Raw genomic sequence first — 21,348 nt, 5'->3', positions numbered from 1 at the left:
AATGCTATCTGACATTTCAGAATTTGTGGCAATATTTCTAGGCCTAGTTGGCAGCACGTTACCTGGAAAACTGCCTTTCAACACACACACACACACACACACACACACACACACACACACACACACACACACACACACACACACACACACACACACACACACACACACACACACACACACACACCCCCCGCATGCACACACCCCCCCCGAGTTATTTGAATAAAAGATGAGAAACAGGTGAAACAAATAAGGTTTCCATTTCTGACTTGAAATTCTCAATTTGGGCCACGTCAAAACAGGAGGTTTTCATGTTGGTATCGGAGTAGCCGAAATGTAATAGTGAAATGGTTGATATTTTCTTCATGTACTTCTTATTTCAAATGCTTGTGATGCTGAACATATTCTGGGGCGCTTGTAATGATTTTGATTTGTGTCTTTTGAAAAATACAATGGGCAACTTGGGAACATTACACTAAACTGAATCCCTCCTTTTTTTGTTAAACAGTTGAATACGACAAGGAGTCCACACCTTACCATCGACATCACAAGGAGTTCAAATTTAATCTGTCTCAGATCCCTGAAGGAGAGGCCGTCACCGCTGCTGAGTTCCGAATCTACAAAGACTGTGTCTATGGAGGCTTTAAAAACCAAACTTTTCTGATTGCCCTCTATCAAGTCTTACAAGAGCATCAGAACAGGTACAGCCATTGATGAAGCAGTAACACTTAGCACTGGGGTTGCATAGATGTATGTTTGAGGAGAAAAATGTGACGTGATCAAAGATATGCTTATATCTTTGGGTGTAATTGGGTTTAATCGGATTTGTTTGATTTTTGTGTGTGTAGGTTTGTTGTTTATAATGTTTTAATATTTTTTTATCAGGGCTGGCCAATTAAAAAAAATTTTTTAAACCACTTCCAGTATGGTTAACGTGGACCTGAGAAACCCAAGTTCAAATCCCCACGTCTGCCATGCAAGCTGGCTGGGTGGTGGGGGCATTCACACACTCTTAGCCCTGACCCAGGCTGGTATTTGGACAGAAGCCCTCCAAGCAATAATAGGGTTATGACGTGGAGGCAGGCAACGGTAAACCACTTCAAAAGGTGACATGGGGGCAGGTAATGGTAAACCACTTCAGAAATCCAGGCCACACTCTTTCTCAGAAACCATCGCAAGTAACACCATGGGGTGTACATCACGTTATGGCATTTACCAGACAGACCCATAGGGTGACATCACATCATGGCATTTACTAGACGGACTATATTTACCATGTGGTTTGCCATTGCTTTCCCCAGTTGTTCTGCTACTTCTGTCCCCTAAGCACACAGAGAGGTGGAGCCACAAGGAGTTGGGGTGTGTGTGCTGCAATCGGGTGCGCCACTGGGGGGCAGCAAAAATTTCAGGTTTGTTCTTTACATTTTTTAGTATTTTCCAGTTTTGGGCCTGCAGGGGGCACAGTTTTTAGTCTAACAGCACCACAATTTCAGGGAGTTTTTGGGGGACTGTCCTGATAATACCACCAAGTTAGGTGAGATTTGGTTCAGGGGGTCCAAAGTAATGGACTCCCAAAGGGGGTGCCCCATCCAATGGGAGCTAATAGGAGATGGGGGCTACACCTTTGAGAGTCCATAACTTTAAACCCCCTGAACTAAACTTCACCAAACCTGGCTGGTATCATCAGAAGAGTCTCCTAAAGATACCCTGAAATTTTGATTCTGCTAGCCTAAAAACTGCGCCCCCTGCAGACCCAAAACTGAAAAAACACTAAAAAATACAAAAAACAAACGAACATGGGGGAAGGGCAGCAAAACTCAGATTTTGTACCGTGCTCCATTTTCCCTAGCTATGCCTCTGCCCCAGCAAGCTTTGACCCTTTTTGCACAAGTCACTGAAAAGTTTGCAAAAACTTTTGTCTGTACTCACCTCCTCAAAAAGCTTCCTGGCCGCCATTTTGTAATTTTTCTAGTTTTTTAAAATTCTTCATGGTTTTGATGCTTCAATGCTTCGTCCTGCAATTCACCATAGTTTGTGTAAGCAATGCTTCGTAGATTCCCCCCCCAATTAAAAAAAACCCCAGAACTGACAAAAATAATCAGGCAAGACACAACAAAGCAAGCTCAAAAAAGGTTTGATCTGAATTTGATTTGAATTTTCGTTTGTATACCGCCCTCCCCCGAAGGGCTCAGGGCGGTGAACAGCATCAACATATAATACATCATAACATCATACAGTACATAACACTATGGCTCATTCCGCACATGCAGAATAATGCCCTTTCAAACTGCTTTCAGTGCTCTTTAAAGCTGTGCGGAATAACAAAATCCACTTGCAAACAGTTGTGAAAACGCATTATTTTGCGTGTGCGGAAGGGGCCTATGATGCAATAACAAAGCTAATTATCCCAACAACAGTAAACAATTTCAGTAGACCCATTAACAGTATCAATAAAAATAACAAAATCAAAGGAATACCAGGGACGTGGCATGGAGGCAAGCAATGGCAGATGACCTTTGAACGTCTGTTGCCTTGAAAACCCTACACAGTCACCAAAAGTCAACTATGACTTGATGGCAAAAACAAAACGAACAAAAAAAATGGATCTGCGAAGCACTGAGAGCTTGTTGAAGTTAGTGCTGGAGTGAGTTTGCTTTTTATGTGGGCGGAGGAGCACAAAGTTGGTGCATGTATGATGTATATTTTTCCAATCATATCCCATATCTGGAGTACATTTAAACAGGTGTCCCTTATGTGTTTAGCTGCTGTAGTGGATAATTTGGCTCCTACTTTTGCAATCCCTTCTTCTTTGGCTGGTTAAGAAAGCATAAAAGCCCAGACTCTGTCATCTGACATTTGGACAAGGGGTATCAAGTGAAGACCTCTGTATGTAGATGTTACAAACATCATTAAAACATTGTGTGTGTTTTTAATTGTCTAGGATTAAACAGCTGTTGGCAATTCTTTTTAAATGACATTATTTGATTTTTTAAAATCTACAGAATGCAAGCTATGTGGTCAACAGCAGAGTTTTAAAAATGTTCTGAGCAGGTTAAAGAACCCAGGCTGTGAAATTTCAAATGTGTGCTCTGTTTTGGTCACATCATGGGTGCATTTTATATCCCCTATGCACACTTCAGTGAGTGCGAGGGAAAAATCTTGTCCTGTGGAAACCAAAATGCCATGCACTTTAATGATGCCAGTATCTTTTAGGTTCTTAATGCTGGAGCAAATGCTAGCAACTGTCTCTAGGAAAGTCATAATATAAACACCTGCACAGATGTATGACACTTCTTTTTACCTTAACTTCTTAGTAAATGCTTTCACTATTTTACAGACAAATTTACTTCAACTAATTTTATCTTCAGATTATCTGTGCATAATAGCCCTCCCTTTTCCTTAATTAAAGATTAAAAACCTCTACACAAATGGCTGACATATTTTCCCTTATCCTTGCTTCTTTTGTGTTGATGATTCATTTGAAATATATTGTTTTCTTTTCCTATTGGGAACAGACTTTTAAAACTCAAGAGTAGAGAAGCACAGGGTTTTTTTTTTTAAAAAAAGGCCAGCCAGCAAAATTTTGTCAGACACTGAGTTCCAGCAACTGTTTCATAGAAGCCAAAAGTGAACAGCTGCTTTTTACTTAAAAGAAGGTCTTGTCAGACTTTCTTTTGGAGTAAAGCTCTGAATGCAGATGTTAGGTCTCTTGACATTAGGCGACATGATTTGAAGTGATGATGAACCTATAATGAACTTGCATTGTAGCTAAACAAAGGTTTGTTTTTAACTTAGGGCTGGGATGAATATTTCTGTTTTGTTTTGTTTCTGGGATAGTTTTTTTTATGGACGCTGACCTGGAGAAACAGCCTGAATTGTGAAAAGTAGGGGTTTCAGCACTTCCTAGGCAAATTCTGGGAGATTTAGTGGGTGGGGCCTGGAGATAGTAGAATTGGCAGATGGCGCTCCCAGATGACGCTCTAGGAATTTTCCCTAATCTCTATAGTAAAGGTTATATACTGACACTCTAGGGAAATTCCTAGAGTGTCAGTATGTACGCCATTTTTTCTCCCACTCCTCAATATCTTGAAGGCAAGAGATTTGTGCTGGGAAGTCTAACATCAAGCCCTGTTAAAATCTATGAGCCTGAACAGAACTTAAAGCCATTTTATACTTTTTTGCAGAATAGGGTAATAGACTATGATAAAATTATGGACTGGATCATTTTAGGGTTTGGTAATATTTTTGAATGCTACCTATTTAAAATTCTTCTTGCATGTTATGCAAGGATCAAAAGGGTAACGAATTCATTTCCTAGATGTGCTTATTTGCTACATTCAGAAAACTTCTGAGTGAATGTTCAAAACTATAACTACTTCTGAAAGCTGCATTCTAACATCTAATTTTGTGCACTATGTAGAAACAGCTCTGCACATTTACTTACCCAGGGTAGTCAGTAATCGTGGGTGGAAGACATGGTCACGTACAGCATGGATACAACTGTGGTTGGAACAGCCGCTGTATCAAGTAAATGTGGGTGGATCTACTAAGTGAAAGGTATTGAAGTATAATAATTTTGAGGACTTCAGTTCCCTTTAGATCCAGAAGTGATCCATTTGTGCCAGTAAAGTTTGACAAACGTACAATTATGTTCCCAAGCTTAGAAATGGTCCAACTTACTTGGACTTGTGGTCAACTTTATTTAACCAGCTCCTTAACCAGCCTAAATCCTTATCTTCATTTTAGATGTTTTATTTTATTTTATCGCACTGTGTTTGGCTAAATTTCCTGTAGTGAAAGCCTGATTGATCCAGGGAACTATAATGTAGATTCCATGGTTTGAATCTCACTTGAAATTATCAGCATCCCCTTTCCCTCTTCTGTAATTTTCTGAATATGTAGAAATTTATTGTTGTTTTCCCCACTACATCTGAAGAGGTGAACTCTGACTCTCAAAAGCCCACTGTGGAATTAATGTACTTTGTATTGTTGAAGGCTTTCATGGCCAGAATCACTGGGGTGTTCTAGCAGAACATGCCCATACAGCCCGGAAACCACACAACACCCCAATGTAGCTAGTCTTTCAAGTGGAATGAACGCTCATGGTGGAATTAATGTGTTGGCCTTTACGACACCAGTTGACTTTTGTTTGAATCCCTCCTAGCATATCTGCCTCTTCCCTTCTGCTGCTTCCTAAAATGCCCTCTAAAATGCTGCACCTGGGTGATGGAGAACCTCTAGCCATAGCTGGAGGGAAGCAGGAGGTCTGCCTTTGAAGGAATGGGGGCAGGCGGGATTGATAATGTACACAGGAAAAAATAGGTGGGAACCGACACCAGATCATACAACCACAATGAGGTGACCTCACCAGGAGGCACGTTAGCCTGAGAGAAAATGACTGGTCCAAAGTTTACCCAATGAGCTTCATGGCAGGGGGTGAAGATTGAATTCGAGGTTCACCAGACCTTTTCGCACAGCACTGGGAGAGCCGGTTGCAGGTGGGATAAAGTAACCTGCTCTCCTGCTGTCCCGTTCGCATGCCTCCATGCAGGCAGTGAACGAAGCCCATGGAAGCAATGTGGGCTGCAATCATGGAGGTGTGTCTTTAAAAAAAACCCTCACCCCCCCATGCTGTGTAGCTGCGCAGGGAGGACCTTTAAAAAGCAGCCATTCACTCGTGCATTAAAACAATGGAATAGCGGATAGCAAGATTCTCGAATAACCTATTTTTGGGGGGAGGGGAACGCAGGGCAGCCTCATTTTAGGGGCAGGAGCTGTGCGAAGTTTCCCCCGAAATGGTTTTTTTCCTATCCCCAGCCCTGGTTTATTGGCCCGTGCGGAAGGGGACTTAGTGTAATGCTCCAACCGTCACATCACACTGTCTACTTTTAGCCTAATTTACTGCTCTTTATTATGTTCCATTGCTTTTAGCTTCGATAGTAGTCATTTTTTTAAAATTTTGCCTGGAAATTGTATTCTGTTGATAATTTACTGTTTCATCTTTCAATCTGTTTCTTGTTGTATGCCACCCTTGTCAAGGAGGAGGGTAGCCTAGAAATCAAATTAAAAATAAATAAATGAATGATGTTGCAAACTGCTCTGTGCAGAAGGGTAGGACAGAAATTAGCTAAATAATTAAAACACGGACATTGTGTAGTTACTTGTTCTGTTGGATATATTGAAGTGGGCTAGTTGAATAGCTGTATGGAAGAATGAGAGCACGTAGTCCATCATGTGTAGGAGCCATTGAGGTATTTTTTAATCAAGTTCCACATTTAGTAAGTGAAAGGCCATTTTATCCAAGGACAGTTGAATGAAACAAGAGAAAGACTGACTAGTTTTGAGGAACAAGGTACCAGAAGGACAGCATAGACGCAAATTTTCTTCTGATTGATTATTAACTGAGATAACAGGCATCGCTATGTTATATTATTAATTTGTTAAAGTTTAAAAGAAATGACGCTAAATCAAGATATCATAGTCAATAATGATACTGAACTGTTATGTTCAGGGATTAAAATCAGCTAGAGATGTACATAGACATTGGGATATAGTCAGGTAATTGAAGGAGAAGTCCATCCTTTTTTAAAATTCTTTGTTTTTTTTGTTTATGTGTGGTAGAGAAGAAATAATAGGGAATGCTAATTAATTGATTAATGATTAGAGGGGAAAAGCAAAGAGTTGCTATTCCCCCATAAATGTTGACTTGTATGTTATTGTTTTTTTCAGTTTGTTATTGTCATATGTTTTAATCAATAACATTACTTTTTAAAAAGTGTGAATGAGATGTCAATATCAGAGGCACTTAGCAAGATCTTGAAATAATATTTTGTAGTGCTGCTATTTAAGGTAGCACAAAACTGAAAATACTCCCTGTGGAATTAATTCATTTATGCTTAATGTGATCGATGAACACTTGATACGTTTTCAGGGTTTTAACAGAAATTACCGCATAGCAGGAACGGAGCTTTCCTCTGTGTTTTAAAATGATCTTTGGGGGAAAGTGGTGGTGGTGGTTTTAAATCACATAACCATTGCCAACCACATTTTATCATTATAAAAACCACTGGAGTTATTAGCAGAACATAATGAAAAGATTAATGGATTTCTGAAAAGATTAATGGATTTCTTCTAAGATAGCTCTGGTTCCTGGCCAACAACATATCTTTCAGAAAATTATACAACTTTTCCCCAATTGTATTGGCGGCAGCGAGGGGGACAACCTAGTAAAAGAAAATAGTGGCAACATCTGACCTTTATTCCAAGTGGAACCTTCTGAGGTTGAAAACCACGGCATTCTTCAGCCTCTTTCTTTGCGTGCTATTTTAAACTTATTCTCTGATTTACTAGTATCCCTTGAACCAGGGTGTGGAAATTTTTTAATAAAGGAAGGTTCAAACAATCATGTTCACATGATTACTCCACTTTTTGTCTTGGGAGCCGTTCTTTTGAATGTGTCCAAAAGTGGCTTAGCTAACATGTACTAGCTTTGCCAAACATATTGAAGATTTTCCTGTGTTACAATCAGTGGTGGGATCCAAAAATTTTAGTAACAGGTTCCCTCGCCAGCCCCCCCTCAGCAAAGGGGGCAGAGGCGTACCTAGGCAAACCTGAGCCCTGGGCAAAACCTGAGTTGGATGCCCCCCCATGGGCAGCCACCCCACCACTACCCCCCAAATTTTTTTTGCACCAGGTCATTTCTAAATCATCATCACATTATAGAAAATGCCCCAACTCACAAATCTGAACACAGCAATGGTGAAACACACAGGTTCTTTGATAAAGACTGGTGAGATAAAAGGTACGAAAGGCTGAGAATCAATGAATTGCAGTACCTGAAAGGGATTAACCCAGTTCAGGGAGTTACATTATTAGTCACGATTGCTATATGGAACCTTCACGTTCAAAGGCAGTATGCCTCTCGGGGAGACGAGGGTGTGGAGATGGAAAAGCGGACCCAATTAGTAACCCCCTCTTGGCACTCACAAATAATTAGTAACCCACTCTCGGGAACTGGTGAGTACCTGCTGGATCCCACCTCTGGTTACAATGAACTGTGAACAAAGACAGGTACGGACTAGGGTTGATAACTCAGACTTGGGAAATTCCTGAGATTTGAGGCAATGCCCAGGAATGGTGGCGTTTGGGAAGGCCTTTCTGCTGGGATGTGATACCGTAGATCTTTCCTCCAAAGCTGCTGTTTCCTCCAGAGGAAGTGATTTCTGTAGTCTGAAAATCAGTTGCAATTCCTGGTAATTGAGGCTCCGCATCAAGATTGGTAACCTTTAGAGAGGCTAACTGGTTAAGATTCCATTCTCTCCATAGATCCTTGCTCGAGGTGGTAGTTAGATCCATGATAGACTCTTAGAATGCAGAGTCAAGGCCAGAATACGACCTTTTAAAGCCCTCTTTTCTCCTCACTGAGTGAGGGTTGGAGGTTTTTTTACTTTTCCCACTTCAAAATCATCTGCTGTCATTACCACAGAGAAAGTTTATTGTAGATGTTCCAGAAAATTTCCCAGTCAAGATACAACTACCAAGCAGCTGTGTTGATGGCCAATATATACTTGGCTGGAATTAGCATTTTGTTAGTGGATCTACTGATAAAATATGGTATGTCTCATCCAAAGAAAGCTAACATGTCCACGGAGAAAATTGTCTGCTAAGTTAATTAGAAAAAGGGTATACAGTTTTTTTGAAGGACAGTAGCTACTCAAGGCTGTTTTCAGTCTAATCTTTCATTTTAAGAAATGCTTTTCAAAAGTACTTGTCATACAGATTCAAGGTTACAGGTGGCTGAGGCAGTCACAATTCGCCACCCGACTTGCTCTTTTAAAATACAGAGAGAGCCTCTGACCCTTTTGGGCAAAAGGGCTTTCTCATTCACAGAGACAGGATAGCCTAGTCCTCTTTAAAAATAACCCCTCACTTAGACATTTCACAAGCTGTGGAGAATTTAAACTCCACTTTCAGTCACATGCTACCACCATTTACTCACATCCTGATATATAAAGACCTAGGTTTTAGTTTGTGTGTGTGTTTGTGCTTCTTTCCCTGAGATAATACAAATCTACATGGGGTTAAACAAACAAGGAGTTAACTTTTATTTACAGTTTGAACATAATATTGGAGTGAATCAGGTAGAGATTGCAAAATTTCTTTGTAGCTGAATTTTTGAGTGTAGCCCTATTCGGGCATTTAGGATTCTTTGTTTACTTTCTTCCAGTCAGGGGTTCCTCTGCCACAGGCTGGATTGAGTGAACAACTCCTTTACTTAACAGGTCTGACTCTCACTCTAAACAAACTTAACAGTTTTCAACTAAACCTCTCACTTTTAGGGAGAGGCAGAATCTGTAGATCTCAGTATCACTTTTGTGATAGTACTTTTTTGAAAACTGACCATTTTCCTTTTAGGTTTATTGGTACTACAGAAATACATGTTGGCAGATGACAATTAATTTGGTGATAGTAATCTGGTAAACTATCAACACCTACACCAGGGGTAGGGAACCTGCGGCTCTCCAGATGTTCAGGAACTACAATTCCCATCAGCCTCTGTCAGCATGGCCAATTGGCCATGCTGGTAGGGGCTGATGGGAATTGTAGTTCCTGAACATCTGGAGAGCTGCAGGTTCCCTACCCCTGACCTACACCATCCTCCCCCAGTTTCAAACAAGAGCAAACTAACAGTGACGTATACTGTGGAGTTGTTGTAAAGTTGCTGAGAGAGTTTGTGTACCTGAAATGTTTTACTATTTCAAAGAACTGTAGAAATACTGTTATTAATACACCATAGGGAACATATGGACACACATAACTCTGTTAATGTATTCCTGGTTCAATAGTGTTCCTACTAATTTGAATTTCAAGTAATCTAACACATTGTCTATCTGATCTAAACCTGTCTAGATAACTAATAGTAAAATGTGCTCCCCCCAATCTGTGGATGCCTAAATCCGCAGATTGAGACCACACCAATGCTAAACAGATACTCCCCAGGTTTGCAGAAAAATCAGAAAAAGTTTTAAAAATCAGGGATCTAAATTAAACAAATATACTTTGTTTGCTGGCGCACCAACATCTTCACTGATAAATGTTGCTTTTGCAAGGCATTTGCCTAGCTGTATTCTACCCTGTGTCTTCTACTGAAATATGGCAAATATTGGGTATGATATGGGTTTTTCCATCACTTGTGGTTTAAATAGAAATGAGAACTTTATGCCCTGCTTGAAAGATAATGTTGAATTCATGATAAATTTGGACATAGCAGCTAAATGTTAGATCTCGTTGGAAACAAGTTCTTTCATTTAGAAGGAACCCTTTTAAAAGAGTGGAAAAAAAATAAATGGGTTTTATTTTGGAAACTGGTTGTTATACACACTGCTTGGAAATTTTCTCTCTTTAACCCAGTTAGGTGTCAGGTCAGGAGTGCAGGGATGAAGTTTTGTGGCTGATCAAAGATATCAGTCCTTTGCCCAGGGGTGGGTGAATATTTTTCAGATGTAAATATCCTGTTAACTCAGACCTCAGAAAGCTCCTATGCTGTCCAAACAACTCATCTATTAGAAACCACATGTCAGAGACATGAGAAGACAGTCAAAGGGAGATACTGTATGCTAATGTTCCGTGTTTATTTTGCTTGCTGCACACTGAAACTGCTTAATACAGGTGGTCTACTGTTTACATGTAGTTGCCTTTAATGAGAAAGCAAGAGAGAACCCACAATGATTTGCAGTGGGAATCTCTTTTCTCCCCCTCCTTCTGTTTCCTGTGTCTTGTTTCCATTCACTGGCAGCTCCTGTAGCATTTCCCCATTTCTGCTTCCTTCTCTTCTTCCAGTCAACCTACCTTTATTTGCCTCCATATCTGCAGCTCCACACTGCAGTTTCTACCTAGGAAAATTATTGCCCAGTTGTGCAGTTCTGGCTTCTTGGCAAGGCCCACTTGCATGGATGGGAACCCTCAAGGAATTGTAAGATGGTAGATCCTTTCTTCTGATATTCACCATTAAGTTAGTGTCTTCAGATCAGAGTGCACTTTGGGGGATGTAGTAGGAAATGCGGCAGCTGCATTTTGGACCAGCTAGAACTTCCAGAGAAGTCTCAAGGGCAATCCTTTATAGAGTAGGTTACAGTAGTCTAGTCTGGAGGTGACCATTGCATGGATAACTGTGGGCAAGTCAGAACGAGACAGGTAGGGTGCCAGCTGTCTGGCCTGGCAAAGATGGAAGAATACCAGCCTGGCCACATTCATGACTTGGGCCTCCATAGATGAGGAGGAATCCAAGATCACCCCCAGAATGCTATTGTTGCCTAGCAACAAATGGGCTCCTTTTTATTAAAGCTACAGAGTCTCCATTTATCAATTTCCTAAATCCCCAATGATTTTTTGAGTTAGATTTTTCTGCAGGGTAATTTTTCAAGTTAGAAAGATCTTTTTTGTCTGTTCGCAGCTCCAACCACTAGATTTAAGTATCCTCACATTTGGTTAACTTGGTCCATAATGTACGAGTGATGACCTTCAATACTCTTAAGGCAGGATTCCTGTCCCCCTCTTAATGTATCTCTGGGCCTAGTTCCCAGACAACCTGCCATCATTAATTAGTATGGCTCCCACCTTCCACTCCCTGGGACCACTGTGTCTCCTGGCATCTCCCACACACATCAGTGCTCACCACCAGTGATAGCCTCAGCCTTGCCCACCACAACTTCTTCTCCTCCTCTCCCATGGCTGCTGTAATCTTCGGAACTGTCACCTAGCTCCCACCCACCCTGATTACCAACGACACTGGTAGGCCCAGCATAGCTCCCAGCTTTACCACTGGGACTGCTTCAGCTTTTCCCACCCCATTCCCCTGCCAACACCAGGGCTGCTGCATATGGATTCCCTGCAAATGGTGAAGAATTCCTGTCGGTCTGTGACCCTTTCCACACCGCAAATATAAAGCAGATTTCAGGAGGGATAAATGAACCTCATAGCCCTGGGCCATTCGCATGGCTGGGTGTCCTGTGGTCAACAAGTGGATTGGCTAGGGTGCATACATTCACACGGAGGCGCTTCCCCCCCACTCACCTCTCTCTGCTGTGTAGCTACGAAGCCTGGCTGGCATGGACCTCCACGCCATCCCTGTGCCCCTCTGTAGCGGCGGGAAAAAAGGGAAGTGAGTCCAAGTAATGAGCTTCCCGGGGCAGCCATTTGCTTGGCCATCACTGCAATCCATGGGCCTTTCCCCACTTACCTTAAGCCCCACGCTACTTGAGGAGAGTAGCATGGGGTCCCCCCGGCATCTCCCTTAAGAGTGGACAGCGCGAGTTGCCCCTCGGACGCTGCCGGGCTGTCACGCCCTCTCAGCGCCGGTGGCGTAATCCCTGGTGCTCTGCAAAGGGCATGCTTTTGATGACCTCTCTCTCGCCGCAAGAGCGCAATGGTCGGGGACGCCTCAAGCGTATGGCGCCAGGGATGCCGCGCGCTGGGAATTGCGCGCAGCGATGGCGGCCGAGGGAAAAGTGGGGAAAGGCCCCATGTTAAAACAAAAGAATCACAGATAGTGCTGTTCTTTAAAAACCCAGGTTGGCAGGGGGAATGTGGAGCAGACTCGCGTTGGAGTGGGATCCATGCAAAGTTCCCCCCAACACAGGTTTTATACCGTGGTTAGCCCGTGTTCATCGGTCCTTGTGGAAAGGGCCTGTATCTGACAATAAGCCCACATTGTCTTTTTTCAGTTTGCAAGTTTAATTTATCTGTTAATAAATACTCAACATTCCTCAGCTCAGTTGAATGCAGGAGAAAGGATGGAATTTGGAGGTATAAACACATATTTTATGCCATATAGAACAAATAAGAAAACCAGCAATATATTTCAAGCCCAGTGATATAGCTACAAATGACAAGGCATTGCAGAGACAATTTGGTAGCGAAATAAGTAGCAGGGGTGCTTGTTTGAGTCCTCTTCCCCCTTGATCCCTGACTCAGGGTGTCATTTCAGAGATTTTACTGATGCTCTTTAGTCCATTGCTCTTGACTACTGCTCCACTCTGGCTGTGATGATGAAGGTGAAGTTTTGATATACTGAAAACTTCCCCTTCATCATCAAAACAGTTCTTAAGGAAAGGATTGAAGTCAATGACAGGAATAGCCCCAGAATTCGGCAGGTCACAGATTTTACCCACAGACGAATTTAGGAAGGATACCAATATATATGTCTTGCAGTTGTACACAAAATAGTAGCAGGCGTCCATAAACACTCTGGCAACTTCTGTTAAGAATCATATCCTTCCTGAGGTTACCATTATGCAGAGTCTAGACTGTTATGTCAACGTGTCACTGAATAGTAAACAAAATAAGTTCAGAATAAAGGAAGTTTTCATAAGTGAGGGTAGGGAATGGCTGAGTAAATGGCTGTTGATGCCTAATAGTCTGGTTAAGCCCCTTAGTAATAGCGTTGTTTGAAGATAGGCCAAAAAAAAGTGGTCTTTAGAATTATAATTAAAATTAGAGGACCCCCGTATGAAAATTACTGGCTCGGAGGAAAATGTTCTGTTTGTGCTTTCTGCATTTTTAGGAATACTTCTGCTATGTTGAAAAATATATATATATATAACTGAAGGGTTGGGTAAGAGAGGGCTAGGAAACTAGACAGCTTCAAAAATGTATACTTAAAATATTGCTTTTTATAGTCATGATGTTTTGCTGTGGCAATGCTCCATGCTATGATGTGTGCTCAGGGAAGAGAGGGAAAATTATTTTAATTTGGCACTTTCGCTAACTGTAAGTAGCAAAACATCAGCCGGCTTATTAATTACATAAACCTCTATAAGCTAGTCAGGATTGAGATAATTAAACACTTTGAGCTTCTTGCCCAAGACTTTTGACGGTGGTTTTCAGTTAAAGAAATGTTTAGGTTGCGCAGGAAATATTGTCATCACTTGCCGAATATTCGGCCTGTGAGAAAGCTCTGAACGTGTGGGCAGGATGCATCGGTTAAGAATAGTAGCTAGATATTTATAATGTGGCAGATGAACACTCTTCTTTGAAAAACTGGAGCCGGTTTCGTTTTTTTCTCTCGACAGCCTGTCCTGTGGGCTAGAAATGTGGCGAAGAAATCCACCAATAAATAAATAAATAACTCCTGGGCAAGCAGTGAAGGCATATTTGCTTAGGTCAGAGTGGTACTGCTTGCTTCATTCTGGATCATCTGTTTGCTTCCTGTACTTCCCCCTTGCAGGGGCTCACTGAAAAGTAAAAATAGTATTTATGTCTATATGATGCAGAGTCAGACCATTGGTCCATTATTCCTGTGTTTTCTATTCTGGATGGAAGCTGCTGTCTGAGGTCTTAAGAAAGGGGCCTCCTCTAGCCCGAACTCTCTAGAGAATTCAGACATTCACAGTGCAGTTCTCTGCAGAGTCGCTTCAGCCTAAGCAAACTGAAATCAAGACTAAGGTTTTCTAAGGTAGGGATAAGCAAACTTTCTTGGCCCAAGTGCTTAAAAATGCAGTATCTTTCTGTGCTGATGGTCTATTCCCCACAATTCATTTGAAACATTTTGAGGCTGGAAATAAAACGGTCCCTCCATGAAGTTCCACGCTGATTTTACCCCAAAATGTTTTATTTGCAGCCTCAAAATGTTTTAAATGAATCTACTTTTGAAGCAGTTCTCTGGTTGAAATGTTTTGAAAGCGTCTTCAGTCTCTGTGCGATCCATTGACTATATTTCTCATCTTCTCTGCTTCCCTGAGCTTTGTCCTCGGTGTCATCTTCTGAGCTTACTCAGTTTCCCCTCACCTGTTTATTTGCAACATTTAGCTATTTGTTCTTTTACTGGGGTGGTGGTGGTGGTGGTGGCGGCGGCAGTCTTTGAAGCATCGAGTATGCAAGGATTAGAGAATTCAGCATGAGGCTATGAAGCATTGGCCCATTCCGTAGATGACGCCGACCCGACCCCCTGGGACCATTCGCATGAACGGTCCCAGAACCGCCCGGGACGATGGCGCAGAGCTGCGCCGTCGTCAGGACATCCTACCTGTCCTGCCGGCCTCCTGCTCGTCACTGAGGCCAGGGGACACCCCCCCCCTGCCCTGCGCGACCGCTCCGGAGTCGCAGGGCAGAGGGGGCGTGTCCCCAGGCCTCGGCGACATGCCAGAGGGCCACAGGACAGGTAGGACACCTGGACATGGGGGGAGGGAAGGCGCTGTGGAGCCACTGCTGTTCATACGGCAGCGGCTCCGAGCCGCCGTTTTCCAAAAACCTCGCTGGGCAAGCGAGGTTGGAAAACGGCAGCTTTGCGCCGCTCGGGCGGCACCCCCTGTGCAAACAGCTCCCTGGGGACGGCGTTTTTGCTGTCCCCAGGCCGCCGTATTCCGCCCGTGCGGAAGGGGCCATTGAAGTATCAATTCAGCACAGAACTAAAAATAAAAGGAGAAAAATCACAAAATGGCCAGAATCATTTCAATGGGTTGAGTGTGAACAAAAGTGTGGGTGTGGGGGGGGGGGATTGAAAACACTTTAGAGGCCAGCTGCATCATTGAAGGGTCTATTAGGGACATATAGGGTAAGACACTGTTAGAGTGACACTGTAACTGGCCAAAGGTCATGGCAGTTTAGGGCTTCTGGAACTATTGTGGCAGAAACACAGACTGAGCAGGGAGGTAGCCATCCCTTCAGACATGCTCAGTATAACAAAACACTCCCTTAAGGAAAGGATTTGAGTCAATTCCTCGGTGTTCCAAAACTGTTTCAGTTCTGCTGGTGAAGAACCCCAAGCGTGAGATTGCACGGAGGCCACAGAGCGGGATTGTCCTGTTTTCGGTCCTTTCTTGCTCAGCATGTGGCCTTGCTTCTTAACTTTTGAGAAGATGATGAAGAAAGGCTATATGAGGTCATCACGAAGAGTGGAAATCAGGCATGTAAACCACAGAGTGCTGCCAACTGTTTCATAAAACAGCTGCATAATTCAGAGTCGGCGTGTGCCAGTTTATTCTCCAGCAGTGGGTATTACTCCGTAAACAAACAGGTGGGAGTCCCTGGGGGACTGGGCTTGCTGTTTTCAGACCGGCTCAGAGAATGTGGATTTGGCCTTGAGCAGAAAAAAAAGTCCACTTTGCCAGCCATCCTGTAAGCAAACAGGCTGCTTCTGCGGTTTAAACGGTGTCATTTAGAAATTAGCATTTCAGTCCCAAGAAAGGAAAGGGTACTTGAAGTGCAATTGGCTGATTTCATACTGTGGATGGTTTTTGGGGTGTGTGTTACTTTTTAGGGTTGCCAGACGTTGCCTGGCAATCCGTGGGAGACTGGGGTGAGGGGCAAAAACATGAGGGCTGCTCCCTGGGCCTGCAAAAGGCCCAATCTCCCTCCCCAACCCCTACAGAGCCGTCCTGGCCCTTGAAGAAGCAACACCTGGGCACCCACTGCTCCCAGGGCCTGCAGAAGCGCTCCTGCCTCTCCCCCACCCCAACAGGACACCCCCACAAGTGCTGGCACCGGGGGGGGGGACCAGGCTGGCACCGGGGGGAGGGCTGCTATAGCCCCATTAAAGCCCATTGCAGCGGGAAATGCCTGCTCCTCCACCCTTTCCTAGGGCCCACACAGTGGGCTTTGCTATTAGTTGAGTAAATTAAGTCAATATGCAGCATGCCAACAACAATTAAACTTAATAAAGACGCAAACAGAAAGCAATAACATCTGCAGGAATCCAGAGCGAGAGAGCAAGTCTCACCAGTTCATCCTATGTTGAACTAGTATTTCCAGAGATTCCAAAATCCAGATGAGCTCCCTGGTAAATGCCTATATCATGGAAACCAGTCCAAGGTTGTTATTCCAACTTGCTCAGTATGTTCTGTGTATTTTCCTATGGAAAAAAATTCTCTGCCAGAAGAAAGCTGAACAGATTGGGTGGCAAGGGAGGGGGGTTGCTGTTTCCGCACTCGGAAAGGCATGGCAGGGGGTGGGAGGAGAGGAGCAGAGGCAGAGTGCTCACGGGGACATGTGGGGGTCACATGTCCCCGTACGCATGCCATCTGATCATGTGGGGGGCAGAGAATTGCCCCCACACCCCTCCCCTTGGGTCTGCCCCACCAGGCTGCTGCTTCAACCGGCAGAGCCTCCGCTGGCTGAAGGAGCAGCCTGGCTGGGCTGCTGCCAGGTGCTTCTCTGCCCTGCACCACCAGGCTGCTCCTTTGGCCGGCGCCGAAGGAGCAGCCTGGTAGGGTGGGGCTGAGGGGGGCAGGCAGTGGCCCAGGAGTGGGCAGGAGGGGATAGGATCAGGCCCTTGGCTGTTTTAGGCTTTAAAATGCTGGTGCCATGTCAGACATGAGGACGCTATCATGGCTACCTGGCCCACATTCTGTGGCATTTGCAGATTCAGCCTCAGTCCCTTATGCAGAATAAAGTGAAGTTGAACATTTTAATGAGAATTCCAAACTGTACCACTTCAAATGAGTAGGTTATGCGGTCAATATTTTTTAAATTGCTTTTAAAAACTCTCTGCACGAAGCGGCTTTTCCTCTTACTGCTGCCCTGTTTCACTACAATCAAAGGGAATGGGAATTGCTTTAACATGAGGAAGTGTTCCAAAAAACATCCTTCCACCTGTAATAGAAGCCTATTACCTTGTTCTATTTAACACGTAGGGCAAATTTGATTTTGGGATAAGCATTTGTGCAGCTTGTACAAACATTTGTACTAATCACTGAAGGCCACACCATCTTTGTCAGTGGGGGGTGCCGTGGCCTGTGGAGTTTGAGGAGCCCCTATGCAGGATCTCGCATGAATTAAGCCGCAAGAATGGTTCACATATGAAAGCATTACTGAGATGTTCTCTTCCATTTGGACACTCGCTGATTCTAACAGGGAATATTCTCTCCAGGTCACCAACATATTGCCTCAGATAAGCAAAATGTTATGCGAATGAACATAATGAGAGCGACTTCGGATAAAAGGCAATCATCAAACTGTATCTTCCCACGGGAAAAAAAACCCCTCTGGTTATATTCCAATTTGTAGGCTTCACTGTGCTTGTTCCCGCTATCCTTAAATAAACATTTTGTCTATTTGCAAGAGTGGGTTATTAACAAAGGCACCCGTTTCAGTCAGCAACTTCGTAGGGCTTAACAACGCATGAAACAGAAAGACGTGCAAAGTGTGTCAAATCAAATTGAGAGGGAGATTTGACAAAGAGAATTGGTGTTGTGTGTGTGTGCGTACACTTTAACTCTCTCCTGACTAGCATTCAGATCATCAATACCCGTCATTTTTCCTCTTCCAAACATACATTGGCATCCTTGCAGATGGGAAAGCGGCTTAAAAAGGGTTTGGAATGCAGAAATTAAGAGCAGAGAAAGGGTTAAGCATGATCCGATGCAGTCATCCCAGATGTTTTTTTTCCTGTGAAAAACAGCCATTTCATTTAGTGTTTTAAGTGCGGGAAGTGTGGATCCACAGCCCTCATGTAGAAGCTAGGCAGTACCATTAATGCTCAGCTTGCTCCAGGTATATCTGTCCAAGTACAACCCTCATATCTCCTTCTCCAAGTTGAATTCTTACGTACAAATACCTTCATAGGTAGATTCATGGGCTTGTTCGCACAGGGGCTAAAAAGACTGGCTGATTCTAAAGGGCGAATTGTGAAGTACGAATTTTCAGTGAATTTTCAGAGCGAATTTGTGAAGTACGAATTGTGAAGAAGGGATCAGCTTTAGCTTTATTCTTCCTTTTGTCCCATTCGTGTTTATTCTTGGTTGCATCATCTCCCACTCACAGTTTCAAGTCAAATATAAATTACACCATGCCATATAAGCATATCTTTATAAACTTGCATTTAAGGCAATAATGATATAGTGACAGGCGAGAAGGTTAATTTAGGGGTCTGCAACCTGCGGCTCTCCAGATGTTCGTGGACTACAAATCCCATCAGCCCCTGCCAGCATAGCCAATTGGCCATGCTGACAGGGGCTGATGGTATTTGTAGTCCATGAACATCTGGAGAACCGCAGGTTGCAGACCCTTCGTCTTCTGCTCATACTGAAGTCGTGAAAGCAAACAGGAAATTTGGATGAGGATAATAGCATGCTGTTCTTCATGTTTCTAAGTTTCTTTTTTCTGAGGCTTTCCCATCTTTTTCTTTTCAGAGATTCCAATCTGTTTTTGCTGGATACCAGAGCGGTCTGGGCCTCAGAAGAAGGCTGGCTGGAGTTTGATATCACTGCCACCAGTAACATGTGGGTGATAAACCCCCAGCATAACTTGGGACTCCAGATGAGCGTGGTGATGAGGGATGGTAGGTAACAGGCCAACATACTTGAGACATCTGGCCGATGACCTAGTCATTCATTGGAAGCTATGTTTATAGTCTTCAGCTGGGATGTGATGATCTGACTAATGCAGCCAAACATGCAGCTGGGATGGGATGGCTGCGCTCTGGATCCAATGGCACAGATTAAAACCTGCTCCCTGTCTATGGCTTGTCCCACGTCTGTGGTTGTGAAACTCTGGGAATGCCTGACTTGTGGAAATTGATTTTTTTGCCAAGGATTCTACTGGAGATGCACTAAAAAAATTACAGTTCTCAATGTGTTGGGGCTGTGGAAGCGCCTTCAAGAACTGAACTCTTCCCCACTGCATACCAATCTCAGCCCAGTTTTTGTGTCTCTTACATGTTTCCTAGGATATTAGTGCTAATGTTATGTCAAAGTGTGTGGCAGCTTCTACCCCTGTGTCATTTAATGTTGTTAGGGGTCTATTACCCACTGATGTTCTGGTGTGTGGTGGGGGAGGAAGTGCATCGGGGCAAGAAATCTTGTCCTGACATGCTTCCTCTTTGCAGCGCGCCAAGAGAGGAGGGCAAAAAATCTTTCCCCCAACGCGCTTCTTGTTTGCAGAGCACTGAGAGAGCAGGCATATCGAGGGAAGACTTCTTGTCCCGATGTGCTTCCTCTTGCCCCACATGTGCTTCTCGCTTTCCCCAGGTCAAGGCCAGGGAATGCCGGCAGTGGGCAATTAGCCTGGGAAAGGACCTTGAGCAGCATTGGTGGGAATTCTCATGCCTCCTTTGGAGAGCCAGCGTGGTGTAGTGGCTAAGAGCAGGTGGATTCTAATCTGGAGAACCAGGTTTGATTCCCCACTCCTCCACCTGAGTGTCGGAGGCTTATCTGGTGAACCAGATGTGTTTCCGTACTCCTACATTACTGCTGGGTGACCCTGGTCTAGTCACAGTTCTCTCTGAACTCTCTCAGCCCCATCTACCTCACAAGGTGTCTGTTGTGGGCAGAGGAAGGGAAAGGAGCTTGTAGGCCACCTGGAGTCTCCTTACAGGAGAGAAAGGTGGGGTATAAATCCAAACTTCTTCTTTTCACATTAAGCCAACGGAACCATGGACGCTGGGAGAATATCTTATGTTGGCTTCCGGTAGAGATCATTCAGATGGCAGATCGCCTTGATGGGAATAAAACATGTAGAGCTTTCAATCTGCCTTATACTGACTCAGACAATTGTTCTATTTAACTTGGTGCGGTTTGTTCTGAGTGTCAGGAGTTCTTCATGGCTAAAGGTGGATACTGAGGTCCTTGTAACTGGAGGAGCCTTAAAACCTCCATAAAGTCTGTGAACAATCTCTGCAACTTAGAATATCATATATTAATGAGAGGGGAGAAGGGAGGGAGAAAGGACAGGGCAAGAGAATGCTGCTGGTAGGAAAGAAGCTGAAAAGAGTTATTCAGAAATACTGTGCTCTTTATATAATAACCCCACTTTTTCTGGTGCACGTTTGATTTATAGGCCTCAGTGTAAACCCTAGAGAAGCAGGACTAATAGGCCGAGATGGCCCTTACGACAAACAGCCTTTCATGGTGGCTTTTTTCAAAGTGAGCGAGGTTCATGTGCGAACAGCGAGGTCAGCCACCAGCCCGCACCGGCAGCAGAGTCGGAACCGCTCCACCCAGCCTCAGGATGTTTCCAGAGCATCCAGCAGCACAGGTAACTTCTTAAATGCCTGCCAGGTCATGTGGAAACAGAATATCGTGTGGGAGATTAGTGATTACTGTTTCCCTGGCCCTTTACATTTATGAATTGCTTTTACATCTTTTTTCATTCGGGGTTTTTTTTGGAGGGCGGGCAGTTTGCCAATAAAGTTGAAGAAGTCAGAAAAGTAAAACCATGTAACCATGCCCCAGGTATATTCTGATGCAGATAAAATATACCTTCTTCTTTCAGATTTGGATCCCTACATATCCTATAGCAGTGGTGGTGAACCTTTGGCACTCCAGATGTTATGGACTACAATTCCCATCAGCCCCTGCCAGCATGGCCAATTGGCAATGCTGGCAGGGGCTGATGGAAATTGTAGTCCATAACATCTGG

The 21,348-nt window shown here is 43.8% G+C and overlaps 1 protein-coding gene across 1 annotated transcript in view; it reads left to right on the top strand.

Moving 5' to 3' along the window:
* Nucleotides 1–21,348, top strand: part of BMP6 (bone morphogenetic protein 6) — a 186,592-nt gene that overhangs the window by 72,142 nt on the left and 93,102 nt on the right. Inside the window, exons 2-4 of the mRNA XM_048507706.1 lie at nt 506–698; nt 19,122–19,270; nt 20,767–20,964. Of these exons, the coding sequence (XP_048363663.1) occupies nt 506–698; nt 19,122–19,270; nt 20,767–20,964 (540 nt within the window). The remainder of the gene's footprint in view (nt 1–505; nt 699–19,121; nt 19,271–20,766; nt 20,965–21,348) is intronic.

This window comes from Sphaerodactylus townsendi, linkage group LG09 (assembly GCF_021028975.2).
Source record: "Sphaerodactylus townsendi isolate TG3544 linkage group LG09, MPM_Stown_v2.3, whole genome shotgun sequence".
NCBI classification, from domain to species: Eukaryota; Metazoa; Chordata; class Lepidosauria; order Squamata; family Sphaerodactylidae; genus Sphaerodactylus; species Sphaerodactylus townsendi.
This window is presented reverse-complemented; position numbering and strand designations above follow the sequence as displayed.